This window comes from Neodiprion pinetum, chromosome 4, assembly GCF_021155775.2.
Source record: "Neodiprion pinetum isolate iyNeoPine1 chromosome 4, iyNeoPine1.2, whole genome shotgun sequence".
NCBI lineage: Eukaryota > Metazoa > Arthropoda > Insecta > Hymenoptera > Diprionidae > Neodiprion > Neodiprion pinetum.
The window spans coordinates 10,501,591-10,520,292 of NC_060235.2; the positions used below are offsets into that span (position 1 = coordinate 10,501,591).

General features: G+C 39.1%; 1 protein-coding gene across 7 annotated transcripts in view; it reads left to right on the forward strand.

The window, feature by feature from the left end:
• Positions 1-18,702, forward strand: part of TTLL5 (Tubulin tyrosine ligase-like 5) — a 289,302-nt gene that overhangs the window by 45,644 nt on the left and 224,956 nt on the right. For all 7 annotated transcript variants that reach the window (XR_006882456.2, XR_011176837.1, XM_069135010.1 and 4 more), the window contains exon 3: positions 18,197-18,274. Coding sequence is in view for 5 of the 7 variants with exons in the window: in XM_069135010.1 (XP_068991111.1) it covers positions 18,197-18,274 (78 nt within the window). In the remaining 2 variants the exon portion in view is untranslated. The remainder of the gene's footprint in view (positions 1-18,196; positions 18,275-18,702) is intronic.

Consider the following 18,702-nt stretch of genomic DNA (forward strand, 5'->3'; position numbering starts at 1 on the left):
ATTACTCTAGAATTAAAGGCTCCTGGAAAACCATCCGCTCGAATTAACTGCTCCACCCCCGAGGGGTGTAAACCACCTCAAAACTAGAAAAATCGGTGTAACTCATAGACGTAACAACTTACAGAGTTCGTGCAGGTGCCAAAATTACTCTAGAATTAAAGGCTCCCGGAATATCACCCGCTCGAATTAACTGCTCCACCCCCGATGGGTGGAAACCACCGCAAAACTCAAAAAATCGTTATAACTTTTGGACGCATCAACTTACAGAGTTCGTACGGGCGCCAAAATTACTCTAGAATTAAAGGCTTCTGGAAAACCACTTGCTCGAATTAACTGCTCCACCCCCGAGGGGTGGAAATCACCACAAAACTAGAAAAATCGGTGTAACTCTTGGACGCAACAACCAACAGGGTCTCTAGAGGCACCAAAATCACTCTACAGTCAACGGCTTTCGATACACTGCCCTTACAAATCGAATGCTTTCCAGTCCACCCACAAGGGTGTGATTGACACACGAATTTCACGAATCAACGGAGCAGTTGGATGGAACAGGAACCAGGATTTTCAATGCGAAAAAATTTTCGTGTCGCGTGAATTCGTTAGGCAAGTTTTGTGTCTTGTACTTGGATTTCAGCATCGTCACCAACCAACGTCATCGTAACGCAAATGAAGCATTGTTCTTGCAGTTATTGATTTCACTTTCGGAATTGCAGGTGGGTGATGGAGATTATTTACTGTGTACCTTTGTTCACACTATAAAAAGTATTCGTTACCGCCACCGTCGTCACCATTACAAGAACTCAGCCCTTCCTTCCCTTTTCAGACACTAACAAGGAAATGTTTTCAGGTGTCCCCCTCCGATTTCGATGAAACTCTGGTATGTTATAGAGGGTCAAAATCGATGACAAACGCATTTTTTTTTTATCGGCCCAAACTCATTTTAAAGGGATGAAACACCCCTCCAAAGTTGACCACCTCCCAAGATGATTTTTCTGTTTTGCATACAAGGAGGGGATTTTGATAACTAATAATGATAGTAATAAATACCTTGTCAAAAGTGATGAAAAACACACTTCGAATATTCTCAAGAACTCTTTATTTTAGGGGTTAACTTGTATGTACAAAGTTCATTTTTTACATTAGAAACAAGATGTTCATCAGAGCTCAATGAATCCAACAGCACTGTGAAGAGCATGCAAGAATACAGAATACCTGCTTTCGATTTTTTCCCAAAAACTGAATTCTTATCGACTTTTTTCCCAATATTGCGGATTATGTCTAATATTTAGCCATGAATCATTGAATAACATTGTTTGAGGCTCGCATTCATTCTGGCATCGCTCTCTTATCATTTTACTGTTTTATCATTTTTTTTCAAGAAACGTAAATATTTTTCATTTCAAGCAGACTATCAACTACTCGAAAATTCGATGTGTGTCATGTGTAAACAAGTCATATCTCTACTTGAATTAATTCTATGGCACAGATATTTGAGGGGTAAGGGCTGGGAAAAAGATAAACAAAAAACAAGTAATGATTATTAGCCGTTTTGCATTGAAAAAATGAATAAAGAAATTTTTTTTTGGTTACTTTGATTCATACACTAAATACACCTGTAAATAGTTTTGTAAATAAATTACGTTTTTATATAATACAAAATTGTTGAATATGCACATGATTCTACTTCCTCTACCGTGGCCACACCCTTTAAACAAAAACAAGTTCCAAGTTTATCTATAAATCGCTTTATGGATGATAGTCGGTACAATAATGATATTCATGAAAAAAATGCTGTACGCAAAGTGATTTTTTACACCAAGAACATCTGATTACTGCGACATTCGTGCAACCTTCGATTTCACAATTCCGATGAGCTGACTGTCCAAATGCAAAATCGACGGGGTTATCAAATTCATCAGGTTTCTTTGCAATGAACCCGCTTTTATGCCATGCATAACGAAACAAATTATGATATCGCGGAGATGACAGTTGGTTGTGAACTGAACACTGTAATTTTATTATATTATTCCTTAAATGTAAATTTAAATCATAATCAAGAAGAACTACGGTGTCTGAAAAATGACGAATATAATTTTTCCATATACGGAAGCCGAAAACATCGAGAGGTTGAATTTTTCCAGTGGTTCCTTTCGGTATCAATAAAGTCGTCAACTTTTTGTCTGGGGGTGTTGTCTCTTGCACAACTCTAGAACAATGCCCACTCCAAGAATCAGTTAGAAGTAGACTCTTCGGTCCCACTTTTGGAATAAACACTTCTTCTAACCACATCTTGAAATGCTCTGTAATGAATCATTGTGATTAATACCGTTTGAATATATGCAGCGCGAAACAAGAATTATTATACCTGAAGTAAGTTTTCCTAATTTGGAAGCTGTGATGAAAACATTTGGCGGTCTGAATAAATGTTGTTCAACTATAGGTCCGAACGTTCCGGAAGGTTCTTTTAAAACAATAAATAAAGGAGATAATAATTTTCGGTCCGCTGAAATTGTAGGCTGTATAGTATAACTGTGCGTTGTTGAAGTTACTGATTGTACTATGCACGACACTTGTTTAGTTCCTTCTTCCGTTAACGTTCGTCCAGAATGAATCTCTATTTGGAAACCACTCTGATCAGAATTATATATATTTTGTAATCCATATTCGGAAATATAAGGTTCAACTCTTTTCAAAAATTCTTCAGCACTCTTGTGTAAATATTCACTATTTTCCACTGATTTTCGCGTGACAAATTTATTGATTTTTCTGCTAGTAATGCGATGGATCTTCTTAAAGTGAAGTAACCACGTTGGCGATGCTTTAAATCGAAAATCCTTACGACTGATAAGTCCTTGGGCCTGTAAAGCCCATCTTCGCAGATCCGTATCATGAACAATCAAGCCTGCGTCAATGGCATTTTTCATATTCTGCAATGTATACTCTGATATGCGAGCCAATTTTTCCATGTATGTCCCTCCCTGGTTGATTTGGTGTGCCCAACGACGCAATTGTCGTACTGATTTGACTTTTTTATATCTATGACGAACCGTATCAATTGAGCGATTTTTTTTAGTCTTTGCACTTCTCCTATATTCAACAGCTCTTCTTTTATAATTGAAACTTAAAGGTTCGTCATCTTCGGAACAGCTATCTTCAGGTCCTTCGGAAGGCACCTGAAAATCTGCATCTTCCACTGCGAACGTTTCAAGATTTTTGTAGGGCTCTTCAAAGTCAAGAGAATTTTTCTCAATCATTTCCACACTATTATATTCTGTCATGCTTTGTAATAAAATGTTTTCGAAGTTCGATACTATTTCACGTTCATCATTTGTTAACGGGGACTCGGGTATATTCATTACTTCAAATGCTGCCCACAGAAGTTTAATAACGTTTATTGGATTCACTTTCATTGTAAACGTGAGAAGAAATTCAATAACTGCTCGAAGTTCTGTTATTAACGTATTAACAAGCACTGAACGGTCTCACGACTTTTCATATTGAAAATATCCGAAAGATACGCGTAATGGTTAAAAAAAATATCTGTGCCATAGAATTAATTCAAGTAGAGATATGACTTGTTTACACATGACACACATCGAATTTTCGAGTAGTTGATAGTCTGCTTGAAATGAAAAATATTTACGTTTCTTGAAAAAAAATGATAAAACAGTAAAATGATAAGAGAGCGATGCCAGAATGAATGCGAGCCTCAAACAATGTTATTCAATGATTCATGGCTAAATATTAGACATAATCCGCAATATTGGGAAAAAAGTCGATAAGAATTCAGTTTTTGGGAAAAAATCGAAAGCAGGTATTCTGTATTCTTGCATGCTCTTCACAGTGCTGTTGGATTCATTGAGCTCTGATGAACATCTTGTTTCTAATGTAAAAAATGAACTTTGTACATACAAGTTAACCCCTAAAATAAAGAGTTCTTGAGAATATTCGAAGTGTGTTTTTCATCACTTTTGACAAGGTATTTATTACTATCATTATTAGTTATCAAAATCCCCTCCTTGTATACAAAACAGAAAAATCATCTTGGGAGGTGGTCAACTTTGGAGGGGTGTTTCATCCCTTTAAAATGAGTTTGGGCCGATAAAAAAAATACGTATGTCATCGATTTTGACCCTCTATATCATACCAGAGTTTCATCGAAATCGGAGGGGGACACCTGAAAACGTTTCCTTGTAAGTAGAAAGATAGACACCATGGTCTAAATTGTGTTAATGGCTTGAGAAAGTGAGTGTGTAATATAAAGAAAATTCCTACTCCAAATTTCAAATTTTCAGAAGCCCCAATTTTTTTTTTTGGCCTAGGAGTCAACGACAGCCGGGTCGTTTTGGCACAATCAATTTATTTAATGAATCATCCGTGGAACATATAATAGGAATATGAACGTCCTCCAATGCACCGCCATGATGAGGGCTTACGAAAGAGATCTATTCACGATAAGCAATTGACAAAAAAAATTCATAGACATATGCGAAAGTTTTAGTACACATTGATTGGAACATAAGAATTTCACAAAATATCTTCTTCCGCCTGAATTTCATGACAGAACTCGACTCCCACCCATATAAGCAGGCGTAAAAAAATCTAAGAAAATTTGTATTTCCAAGGATGAAATTAATTGCGATGCTCTTTTTTAGAATAACAAACGCGAAAAGAATATTGTTTCACCTATAAAATACAATGACGGTCGTCCAGGACTGTGAAACTGCGCTGGGCATGTGGCACGTCAGCGACGAGGCTACAACGCTGCATCTCTACCTGCCTGAAAGACGATCGTTGCTGTTCTGAATTATTGGAAGACTATCATGAAGTTTTTTTTTTCATGTTATACATTTATTCAGTGAATAAATTCAAATTCTAGCGGATAGTTGTAATAGATCTTTTACCGTAAGAATCGAGACTCAAATATACGGATGAAATTCGTAAAATTCCAACACTTATGTGGGTGGAAGACGAGTTTTGTCGTGGAATTCAGGCGGAAGATGATATTTTTCAAGTGTCTTATGTTCGAATTAATGCGTACAATAAGTTTCGCGTATACGGCTATAAATATTGTTTGTCAATTTTTTTGCTGTGATCGTAACCCTCCCGTAACTCCCCGTCGTGGGCGTGCGTTGGAGGTTGTTCATATTACTATCAGGGTAGAGCCCTTACGCGGATCTCGGGGTGTGCATAAGGCATTTACCAGCGATAAAAAAAAAATAAAAAAAAAAGGTAGCGACAGACCAAGAAAACCGGGAATAATCAAGGAATATCATCTATCGGGAAGAGTCAGATAATTATGATGAACCATAGGGAAAAACGTACTTTTTTTCGTGAATCCTTTTGCAAACTTCTGTAGCAAGACTTCGTAATTTCAGTTCAGCTAACTTTCGGAAATGGTATCGTTGAATTTCTAATCAGTTATGTGAAACAGAGAATTACTATTTGTTTTTTAGATCCAAATTTATATACTCAAGGTACACAACTTTGAGAGCTTTTGGTCGTAAAAACTGCTCACCATTATCTAAGTTTCGTGTTAAAAAGTTCGGAAATTCTGCATCTTTTGACGGGAAAAGTCAAGGATGTTCATCTGAGCAAAATTGTCGCCACCCTGGCTGTTATATGTTACACGGATTACTCATACAAAAAAAATGAAGATTGTGAAAATGGTGTAATGAAATCTGTTGTCAACTCCCGGGCTTCTAGTGCGCCACTATGCAGCGAGAAGAGTGCGTAGAGTAGATATCGAGCCTGCGTACTCTTGAAAGAAACGGGCCTGCGAGTAGGTTTGCCAGACGTCCGGCTTTAGCCGGATATGTTTGGCTTTTTACGATCATATCCGGCCAAATATTCACGTGTCCGGCCTGTCCGGCTTCTGTTAGATTTTTGTCAGTTTTACTTGTCGCATGCATCTGCAGATGCAGCGCCTGCAGAGCGAGCGAAGCAATGCAGCATATGCCGATTCACGGCAACGGCTCACCTTTTTGTTTGTACTACTCGCAGCAGGTTTTGTTTTTAGTCGGCGGTAAGAACGCGTGGTGTGCTCAGCCTATGCATTTTGAACATCAGTCAGCGGTAACCGTATTTTTAGTGAGTTAGTTTTAAATAAATACCAAATGATGATGGGACTAATTATTGATAGTTGCTAGTTATACTGGTTAATTTTGGAATAAAACTGTGACTTATTAGTACTCAGCAATGTCCACGGCCACCTACAAAGCTGCAGCCACCACTACTTACGGGGCAGCAGGTAAACATTTTTAAACATTTAAAATACGTAATCGAATTGTTTTTTATAATGAAAGTTATGTCCAGCCTTGGAAACGTATGTCTGGCTTGAAAAAAGGTACGCTTGGTTATTAAAAAAATATATGTCCGGCTTTTAGGCCAAAATATCCGGCTAAACATAACGCCGAGTCCGGCTTTTGTATTTTGGGGTTGGCAACCCTACCTGCGAGTCGACTCTGGGCTTTGGCGAGAGCTGTGTGCGGTGCGCGCACTTGACCGCTCTCACTAACAAAAGGTCCGGCAACACGTGTCGAGCACGCCGCCGCGCCGGTGAGACAAAATATCGGTTCGGCAAGAACAGTGAGAACGCTGCCAGTTGCTTGTAGTGAATAGAGCGATCGGGTCGATTCCGGGAAACGTTGTACACCTGTGAGATCGTTTGAAACGTCTTAGTGGCACAATTGAATCGATAAAATCGCGGATTTCTTAACTGCATTCGCCCACGTAGTAATATTCTCCGGACATCATTCGTACTCTCGCAGGGAGATATTAGTTTGTCACCCCCGGGGGGGTTATTTCGGTGATTTATCCTGCGTGTGAGTGAAAAACATTTAGTGAAACGTATTGTGTGTCAACTAAAGTAAGGCTTCAAAGACCGACGCAGAGTGCTGAGCTGTATTGAAGGTAAAGTAAACAGAGAGTTCTACTATAAAGGATTAGTGAAGTGAATGTGCACCAAATTTCAGCTGAAAATATTCAAAATTGAAAGAAAGAAGGATAAATCGAGTAAATCCTGGTGGGTGTGAAAGTATAGAAAGATTGATAAATAGAAGGGCCACAATATCGAATCTTTAAAAAAGCAAAAATATCTATTGTAGAATTTAAAAAATGTGGAAAATTCAATTATGGAAAATTGAAAAAATCAAAAGATCAGAATGTAGAATGTCAAAATGTACAATCGTCAGAATTCGTCTCGATCATACAAAATCATACCCAGATTCTTGATTTTGCTTTCTATCTTTTGATCTTTCTATATTTTGCCTCTGTGTTTCGGCAAAGTATCGAATAATTAAATGTGTGTCTCGCGACACTCAAAATCGTCCCCGCACATGTACGCACACTCGCGTGCAATGTTTACTTGCCGTCTCTGCGTCAAATCTCGCCGCTTGCCCGTGTCGCGACTCAAAACCTATCAGCTGTATCTCATGTATTGTCTACTGACTCGAAATCATGTATGTGTGTAATCTATGTGTTCTCTCGCTCTGTGAAATCATCACTCTTTGTAACGTTCTCTTGCAATACGGTCTGTATCGCCGCATCAGAATCAATAAAATTCTCGGTTACTATTAATCATTATCTCTCTCCATCTCAACATCACTTTCGTTTCATTTACACTCGTCCTCATCACTAATTCGCGGATCCCACGTCGATGATCCATATCCTTTTGCCAACTCTCTAAACACTCTGTATTTCGACTTTCTATATTTTCAATTTTATATACTTGGACTTTACTTGGATATGTTTCGATTATTCTATGAATGAGATGTTCGCGTCTTTGAAAACTCGATCTTCTTGTCCTTCTATGAATCGGCTATTTTATTTTCTTACTCCCACCCAAATAACTTGAGATGGTTTAATTTGAATTTTTTTTTTATGATTTATGTTAATTCTTGTATTCAAAATATATGAGCATGTGAGGTCTGGCTTGATACCGACTGGGTAACCTCTGCGATTTATTCCTAGTATCATCAAACCTCTCGTGCACTCCCGCTGGCCTCACCGCAATTTTCGTGTAATGACCGGTTCCACGGACAGGTGATTTTTCCATGTCAGCGGAACGTCGAGTGGTTGCCGGTGTGAAGTCAATCACGCTAATTAAACGGAAACAGGACAAATCTCTGTTTAACGGATCAACAAAACATTCTGGGATCTCGTCTAAAGTAACCAAGTCACCTCAAGTAGTGCCCTCAAGTTTGGTACAATCCAAGCATACCATGGATTCCTTTACCGCTTTTTATGACTCTGGTTTAATAGATGAGGAACACAGTGTACATGACTGAGCAATAATTTTTTTTACCGGTCGCGTTTGAGATGAAGACGCAGCTAAGAGAACTTCATTGTTCTGTATTGACAACGAGCTAATCTCGGGATCTGCTCGCATTGCTGGTTGGAATTCAGAGAAACCATCCTGAGCTATATCGCTAGGAATAATATCGTGGCATTCAGATGAGTCATCTACGTTGGGAATATCAACATAAGAATCGTTGAGATTCATACTACCCTCCGCACTGTTTGCATTATAAACTGTTTTGGAGACGATGTTTGCGTGGACAATTTTCGTTCGACCATTGATGTAGTTGATACGCTTGGCCACAAATACGTCCGCCCTCAACGGCTTAGAATCATTCCTCAATAGGTGAGTTTTAATTATGCTAAACTCACTTTCCACCGACGCGCTTGTAGCAGGCACTCGGCCGTAGCCAAATTAGTCACGACATACACTCGATCATAATGGGAACCATCAAATATCTCTCAACAGGCGATCTGCAAACGCAGGTAAATAATGCGCATTATCGTGATCGCCCTCTTCAATTCTTGACACGCTTTTTACTTTTAGGTCAATGTCTCTACCCCATGACCACCAATAATTGACGACGTTAATGTCTTCAAAGATGCTTTTATCATCCGGGAGAGTTTCGATTGGCGGGCTATTGTCCTCTTCAAAAGCTTCCAACGACGGGTTGATGGTATTTTTTAGCCTCGATTTATGGTAATCACATTGTGACTGCTGACCAGAACATAAGTTGCCGTCTGTCTCACATCGTGCCACCGTTAGCAGCGATTAAAACATCTCGCCGGCAGAACGCATGTCGCGGACTTGTACAAATTGGCCTAATACCGCCATGTAAAAGACCTTCACTCGTCTCGGAGAATTTTTTAGAAAATCTGCGTACATCTTCAGAAAATGAGCTACATCAAGTCTGATGTAACGTTGTGGCAACGTAGAGGTATGATTACATGCGTTGGCATAATCCTCGATAGTTTTGTAGTCCGTGAAGAGCCTAACCGCCGCTCCTAATAACGCCTTGGATGAGTCACACACAACTTCTTTCGGGTATGCAGCAGCTTGAGAAACCCACTCCGCTAACCAGTATGAAATTGCCACAGTGGTGTGCTTTTCGCTGCGCATTTGAGAAACTGAAAACTGTCCATTTCGATTATGTACTACACAGTGGTACAAAAAAATGGACTTGGATTTCGAACCATCGGTCCTTTCTATCGACTTTACAATGCTGCCAGTAACGTCGATCGAAATGCAGGCTGGCTCTTCCTTTGCGTAGGCTCTATTGACATGGAGCTGATGGTTAGTCCAGTAAAAAAGGTGGAACGGGTCCATCCCGATGGCGTGAATCGTATTTTGCTCTGACTTCAGTTTCATAATTTGCAATGCTTGAATTGGGTCACGATGTAAGTACTTTGACAATATATATTCATGCTTAGCATTAACCAAAGCACTTTTCTTGGGCAGTTGAAGAGGCTCGGAATCCCCTGGTAACATCAACGTGTCAGCTTTTTCGGCACGGTATATTGCGGCTGATTTCGTGTACAATTCTTTAGCGATATATCGTCGAATTGGCGCCCGTAAGTATCGTTTACCACACTTTCCGGTGCCTTTCGTCACAATACATTCCAGACGAGTTTTGTTACTGGCAGTATCGATACCGTTGTCAATTTTGCAGACTAGTTTCCCTCCACAATTGCAGGTACCTGTAGAACATCGAACAAAAATTGATAAAAACTATTACCAGGTCGAAAACGACCATTTTTGTACATTTAAGTTTTCAATTTGTTCAGTTATTATTTTTCTTACACAACAAGTGAGTTATTATTTGTAGTTCAATGGTTTTATCAATTTTTGTCGGTTTAATTTTACATATTTTTAATTTTTTTGATTTCACATACTTTTCTGTAGTTGTAGATTTGGATTATATAGTAAGTTGCATCTTTGGTTATTAGTTTGCAGTTCAATGGTTCTATTAATATTGTTTCAGTTTAGTTTTACACATTTGTTAATATTTTTAATTTCATATACTTTTCTGTACTTGTAGGTTTAGATTATATAATTAGTCATATACTTTGTTATTATTTGTAGTTTAATGATTTTAATAATATTTTGTAGGTTGCCTGCTGATGAATTGCGAAGAACAATGCAACATGCAAAGTCCCTAAATTAGGACCCACGGATCAGCCAGCGTGATACCTAGCTAAAATCCAACCGAAAATTTCTTAACCGAAAGCTCGTCCGACGCATAGTTTTTCAATTATAAGCGATAGTGCAAGGCCAATCCGAGTGCAGCATTTCATCTCGATTTGCCGCCACGGAAATTGCCGTTTTGTTAGTATGGGTGAATTATTATTATTCGTTTACGAATTGAATATCAGCACTTCCCCGCTGTCACTTCTCGCCCCTTCTTGGGAGTTGGCCGATATTGTTGCCGGGGTCCGCGGTACCGGCTTCACATACTCGGTTTATTTTTATTTTCACTCGTAAATGTGTGTTTCGTAGTATTGTCTAGCTAGAGATGCGCTTTTGTTCAGGCACACGAGTGTGCGCCCGTGTATGTGCGGTCGGTACCGCGGACCGCGGCAACAATATCAGCCAGCTCCCGAGAAGGGGTGAGAAGCGTAGGTTTAGACAAATGATCTCAACATAACAAATATGTTTCAAAAAGTGAAAGCTTTTTTTCGAAAAGAAAACGAATTTTTTCGACTGTTATAAATATGTTTGAATTTCGTCGTTGGTATAAACAAAGATACGAGAAAAATTCGCATTCGTCATTGCTGTCGTTGTTGTTGTTATTATTATCTTTATCTTTATTAGTACTATCGTTATCATTATTATATATATTATTATATATTACTAACATTATGAATATTTTTTTTATTATTGCCGTTGCTGCAGTTCGCTTTCTAAATATTCATGGTGTAATTTTCGTGATTGTTACTAGTATGTTTATTCAATGTCAGTTTCATGTATGTATATTATGTCCAACTGGATGAAACTACTTTTATATCGTTTAGTTACTTTTCTTTAGTCATAGGTTCAGATCATAATTATAATCGGTTGTATCCTTTATTATTATTTGTAGTTTAATAGTTTCATTAATTTTTTGTAGGTTTAATTTTACTTGTAAATTTTGTTTCTTGTTATTATTATTAGTCCGACTATATACGTGTCGTTAGGTCGTATAGGGTATATTTATCATTACGTTGGATGCTAATTACAGCATCCGGGTATTATATCTCTGTGCAAGTGGTAACGAATAAAATGCCAATATATCTCTGTGGCTAACAGGCATAACCGAATAAGTCCATTTTTTGGAAAAATGAGTTTTTGCCGGACTTTATTATCCGTATTTTATTTTAAGATATATAATTGTCGACATTTGTTTATCTGAATGGAAATATAGTGGTTTTGCTAAACCAAATAAGTCCAATTTCCCGGCATAACCGAATAAGTCCACCGGATCCCGCTATAACCGAATAAGTTGAATTGTTTCAGTTTGGCACGAACAAAATAATGACTGCATTATTTTAATGATATTGCTACATTCGATCTTCTGTAAAATAGAATGGCTTCCAACAGTAATTAATTCTGGAACCGTTTTCCCGATGCGGCAGAGTATCTGTAACTTAAAATCGCGGTTTCCCGAAAACATAATCTATGGACTTATTCGGTTATGCCTGTCTGCCACAGATGTAACAGTATACATACCATTGGCTGAACCGCTGGAACCATCCTGCGTGTTCTTCGAATTATGGAAATTGAATGCACATTTTAATCGGCTTGCGTTCCAAATCTGATCTGTCAACCAGTATTGCCAAAGAGCCGGCTTGAACGTAGTGCAGAGACGCCCGTACGTCTTGCATCTAGCTGCATCTCGCCTTCTATAAAATTTTCTTTAGAGGAGTTCCTCGAACTAATAGCACTAATAGCTATTTTGCTGGATAAAAATGATTTTTTCTACCGATGAGATTTAATATTAACAATGTGTACTATAAGCAATTACTGTTGAATGAAATTGATGAGTTTTTGATAAATAATCGAATTTAACACAGGTCATTTAAATGAATTTACTCCAAGCGCTTAGGCATTGACAAGCTTTTTTTGCTAATTGTCGAAATACCCTCTGTTCGTCTGCATTTTTGTGATCATGATTAAGTCATATTTTATTATTAATATTTATATTATTAATTATCACTGATTTACGATTCTGATTTATGGGTGGATTCAATTCAATGGATCAAGGGCGATATCGTCGTAAATGAACCGAGTCAACGTAGGGTGAAATATGGTTTGGATGACTGTGACTGGCTTATACGGGCAGAACCCATTATCGCAACAAATTTGTGAGCGATGAACAATTTTCAACAATGTTGACACCTGATCCAATAGCACTGCATTTTCATGCACCAGCACGAAGTTACGGACAAAACCAGATATTACTCTATTCAAAATAATCTCGGGAATCATGGATTGAAAAGGGGTATCATGATTCCTGATAGCGACGAAGTAGTGAACTATACTGGAAAACGGTCCCGTGAAACTTGAATTAGTTTGTACTACTAAAAGGGCAGAATAATCGGTTTGATCGTTGACAAAACATGAAATCAACTGAACACTTAAAAATTTTGTGTACCCTGAAATTCACTCAAATTTCTCTGCTGATTTTTGCAGGGCTTGTGTCGTTGAAAATTCTTCTGTTATCAGAGACAATTCAATAACGCACTGTTTTGAAGTGACCGAAATCTGGTAATTGAGATGGATTACTTCGACTTGTATGGATTTTCTGTAACACAGACTTTTGAACTGTGCAGCGGAGAGCCTATGATTAAGAAATCAATGTAACGCCTCTAAAAACCCTCTAACTTGTTCCGTCTAAGAGTTACTATGATTTTTCGAGTTTTGAGTTGGTTTCCAACCCTCGGGTGTGGAGCAGTCAGTTCGAGCGGGTGATATTCCGGGAGCCTTTAATTCTAGAGTGATTTTGGCGCCTGTACGAACTGTGTAAGTTGTTGCGTCTATGAGTTACACCGATTTTTATAGTTTTGAGGTGGTTTACACCCCTCGGGGGTGGAGCAGTTAATTCGAGCGGATGGTTTTCCAGGAGCCTTTAATTCTAGAGTAATTTTGGCGCCTGTACGAACTCTGTAAGTTGTTGCGTCCATGAGTTACACCGATTCTTCTAGTTTTGAGGTGGTTTCCAACCCTCGGAGGTGGAGTAGTTAATTCGAGCGGGTGATATTCCGGGAGCCTTTAATTAGACTCAAATTATGACCGTCACACTTTTCTGAAATTTGACCTCGAGCCTGTTTTTTTTTAAGTCTGGTTCATCTCGAGCGGCACCGCCACAGGTTTTTTTTTAAAAATCGCCGAGCAATTCATTCAAAGATGAGGAATTCCAAGAGCCTTTAATTAGCCTTCAATTATGCCCCTAACACTTTTCCGAAATTTCAGGTGTTTTCCGTTTTTTTCGGTGCGGCGGTTCCAGGTTTATGTCGAGCTGGCACCGCCACAGATTTCTTTTAAAAAACGCGGAGCATTTAATTCGAAAATAGAGCATTTAATTAGCCTTTAATTAGCCCTTAATTATTCCATAGGAGATTTTTGGATTTTCGAATGTGGCGGTTCCAGCTGGATATGGCTTCTGGTAACGCTACTTGAGATAGTCGTTCTATGTCTTGACTCAGAGACGCGAGATCCTTATCACGCCCTTGTCTCCTCGTTTGTAATTGTGCTGTATAAAGTCTCGTTAAATGGTCATTGCCATATCTCAATGTTAGCGCAGAGCTAAGTTTGTCATAGACTGAAATTTCTTCTTCTGATAATGCTGTCAAAACGTTTAACGCGGGAGTTCGTAAACAAGAGGCAAGGCTGTGGGCCTTCATGGCGGAGTCCCACTGATTATACTTTGCAATTGTATTAAATTGTCTCTCATACTCGGCCCATGGAATTTTTCCATCGAACATAGGCGGATTCAAAGAGCAAATGGGTTTCTATTAAATTTGAGAAGTAACCCCTGGTAATCTTCAATTATTCAATTGACTAAGATGAGAATATCGAGGCTGAACATGAGACAGAGGCTCGGAAAAGCCAACCTCGTTACCTACGCTAGTTCTACGGATTGGGGATTTGTTTGTTTCCCTAATAAAAGGAACAGACCTTGAGTAGTGAACATCCTGGGATCGTCCTGGATGTTGAACTCCCTGAACAGCAGGGGAGGGAACTAGGGAAGGCAGTGGAGTAGCAACTACTGGGACTCGAGGAGTAACAGCCGGCTCTCCAGAGCCGCTCATCTGATGGACGGATTAAAGGGCCGCAACAGTCGTCTGGAACAGGTCATGTAGACTTGTCTCCAAACGTTCTTGAGCTTCTCTATCTAGTCTCCGCTGCTCCGGTTCTCTTTGTCGCTGTTCCTGTTGCATAGTAAGTTCTCTTTCTCGCTGCTTTTGCTTGTCTTGAAGCAGTTGAACCAGTTGTTGATGTTGACATTCGGCGGGTTCTTGTTGTTGGTTCATAATTTTCAAGAGATCAATTTGAGTGAACGAGGCCACCGAAGGAATGGAAAGTGGGTCCACTGAAGGTGTTGATCTTGTTTCAGGGACTCGCGGATTTTCTGTGATTTCATTTCCGCCACTTTTCCGTCGTCGAGAGCGTGTCAAACGACTATTGCTCATACTTATTAAAATTTCACGCACTGAATTGACTCGATTAAAACTCAATATCCCACTTCTGACACCAGTGTAACGTTCTTAGACGTTACGAAAATAAAATAAGGATTCGTGAGTTTGATTAATTAGACACAATCAAAGGCGTTAATAAAATGCTAAGAAGAAGCTTTAATTGCTGGGAATGTGTTTCTAGTTCAAAGTCTGAAACAAGACTGTTTTTACAATAATGTTGGTTGACGCAGTGACCTTATTCTTTTTGAAGACATAAGAGGTTTATAAACTTCTTTTATCTATGATGACTACTGGATCATTAAAAGGGGGCAAAACGGGTGATTTCACCCTTTGTAACAGTATGTACGCCGTAGAATCACGGTGTCAGCGTTCCGCCGATATTTAGGCGTCACTTGCATATCAACTGTTAGTATGTTCGATCATGTAACTCGAATACTCTTCGTACCGTTTTCAACATATATATACTCGTATACATATACTAGGAGGGCTTCACCCCCCTGCGCGCTTCGCGCGTCAACCCCTATTTTTGGGTTTGGCTGGGAGGGGTGAGAACGCGGTAAGAGTTCAGATTTTTGTAGGTATAGAGATGTATATGTATAAAGCGTTAAGTGTTGAATCCCTGATTCCTAGATAAATGTATATACAGAAGGTGAAGGGTCAAGTCTTCATAGGTGTTGCGGTATACTATATGTAGGATAAAGGGTTAAATCTTCACAGCTATAAGGGCATATGCGTAGGGTGAAGGGTTGAGTCTTCACAGGTATAATGGTATACCGGGTGTCCCATTTTAATCTTACATCTAAATTATCTCGAAAAATATTGCTCTGATCAAATTTTGTTTGAAACAAAAGTTTTAGAGTTCAAAGGGGGACGTTCAAAAAAAATTTTGTTGAAGGTCCCAAATTTACAATAGCGACGCTACGATGGCTGACATGGTTTTTTTTAAGGGAAACCTAACTTTTTTTTATGACAAAACAATGCATTGCATTGAAACTAACAACTTTTGTAGGAAACATTTTTCGATTCAGATTGTGGTTTTCATGTTGGAACTCCATTTTTGACTATTTAGTGCTGTCCGGAAGGTACCATACAAAACCCAAACAAACCCAAATAAACCCAAACGAACCCAAACAAACCCAAACAAACCCAAACAAACCCAAACAAACCCAAACAAACCTAAACAAAAGTGTGCATGCATCTGTGTGTGCGTGTCTGAGGTTGCACGATTGTGGGCATGTTTGTTTTTTTTTCGCGAAGAAAGAAATGCTTATCGCATGATAAGAAAGTCGGACTTCCCCGGAATAGTCAACTTTTGTTTAGGTTTGTTTGGGTTTGTTTGGGTTTGTTTGGGTTTGTTTGGGTTTGTTTGGGTTTGTTTGGGTTTGTTTGGGTTTGTTTGGGTTTGTTTGGGTTCGTTTGGGTTTATTTGGGTTTGTTTGGGTTTTGTATGGTACCTTCCGGACAGCGCTAAATAGTCAAAAATGGAGTTCCAACATGAAAACCACAATCTGAATCGAAAAATGTTTTTCACAAAAGTTGTTAGTTTCAATGCAATGCATTGTTTTGTCATAAAAAAAAGTTAGGTTTCCCTTAAAAAAAACCATGTCAGCCATCGTAGCGTCGCTATTGTAAATTTGGGACCTTCAACAAAATTTTTTTTGAACGTCCCCCTTTGAACTCTAAAACTTTTGTTTCAAACAAAATTTGATCAGAGCAATATTTTTCGAGATAATTTAGATGTAAGATTAAAATGGGACACCCGGTATATGTGGGCTAAAAGGTTGAATCTTCATAGTCATATAGGCATAAACGTTGCAAAGGTCGAAGATCGATGGTCGAAAAACGAAGGTCGAAAATTGAAGGTCGAAAATTGAAAGTTGAAGGTCGAAGATAGAAAATCGAATGTCGAAGATCGAAAATCGAAGGTCGAATATCGAAAATGGAAGGTCGAAAGTCGAAGGTCGGAGGTCAAATGTCGAATGTTGAAGCTCGGACATCAAAGGGTGAAGGGTTAAGTAGGGGGAGGGTGGACGGTGGATGGAATGTCTGAGGTGGGGAAAGGCATGAGGGAGAGTGAAGGGAATCTATGAAGCTAAATCTGTCAAGATCTGAGGGCATATACGTGGGTTCGAGGCTAAATCTGTCAATTTCTGAGGGCTTATACGCTGAATTCTTGACACGGCGGGGGTATACCTATATTTTTATAATATAGAGAGATATTGTTACCGTTACGTTATATGTACTGTAACGAGTACGGTTTTTCTCGAGGTCAGAGCCTATGAGAAAGACCCGTTATTGTGGTGTTCTTAGTTAATTTCTATGAACGAATATAAATATAAGGAACCCCCTGTGATGGGTAAAAAGCTGGATCAGCTTATTAGACCCAAAAACCCTGGACAGTCGGACCATGCGGACTTAGGTATCACCAAAGCCTCCTTGACACGTGAACAGGCACCTCCGCCCGTTGCTCCCTTCAGTAAGACAAGGGCTTGTTTGGCCGTTGCTTCCAGCTGGAGACAAGTGAGAGAGGCGTCTGTCACCTAATCGGAGACACGGGCTTTCCAGCACTCGCTTCTAATTGCGAACTCAGAGTAAACAGAGTCGCCGGCCTATTTTCAGTCGTGGGTTACTGACCCTAAACACCGCCGATCCTCCAGACCAGGGAATACCTTGGCTGTCTGTTAGTTTATTCCCCCCTTCCCTCAAGGTGCAGCTATGAGTTCGTGGAGATTGTTGGACAACGAGACAGACGAGTGTATAATTTGACAGTAAATAGGCTTTAATAGTATCAAATCAAATACAATTGGTATCGTTCGCTCTTGGCGATTTGGGTTATAAACTTAACTGTAGAAAACTAAAATACAAATAAAGAAATAATAATATTATCAGAATTTATAGGTTCTGCTCCTAACTTGTTCCTACAGCTCAAACTTTTTTGAATACGCGGCTCTATCCTATCTTTACCAATTCCTTTGAGAGGTCCCGGGCTATCGTGGACTCTAAATTTATAATATCTTTCTGCTTTCGAACTAAGCGCTTTGCTTGAAGTTCTTTTCTAATATTGTGAAGCTAAATTCGACAATGTCCTTTAGATGAGGTACACTTCGCCTAACGTGATCAGTTGTACGTGCGTGGTGAATGCTTTTCTCTTTACATATGAGATCTTACGATGTTCACCCTGACAGAGAGGTATTTAAATGAATAATTTTCCGTTTTTGTACAGCACAACAAAAGACAAAGACAACAACGAATGGTTGCTAACTGGATCTGGAGGAGGCAAGCCGCCGGTACTGCGATTCAAGTGAGTCCATATTCGTAAATTGAAATGCATGGAAAAGTAAAAAGACATCCCGACTTGGCTGAAAAAATCAATTTTAAGCATAGATTCTCGCACTAGTAGAAGTACAATAGAGAGGGCTTGGCCGGGTTTTGCATCTAAAATATGCTGCAACAGAATTAGAATTACTTGAAACCAAACTTTTTCGTCTCATAAGAAACCAAGTGCGCCGAAATTTCAACTCTCTACCTTTACTTGTACACTGGAAATTGACACGGGATTTTATAGTTTCATGCGATTTCCGCGGCACTTTGATTATGGAGAGTATGAGAAATATTGGAGCCTTTTCAGATATCTGTATACGTGTTGTGAATTTATTTCAGATTTTTCGACCGCAAAGTGGCTGTGTTGAAAATGTCCAAAGACTTATATTGCCCATTTTTGTTGGAATT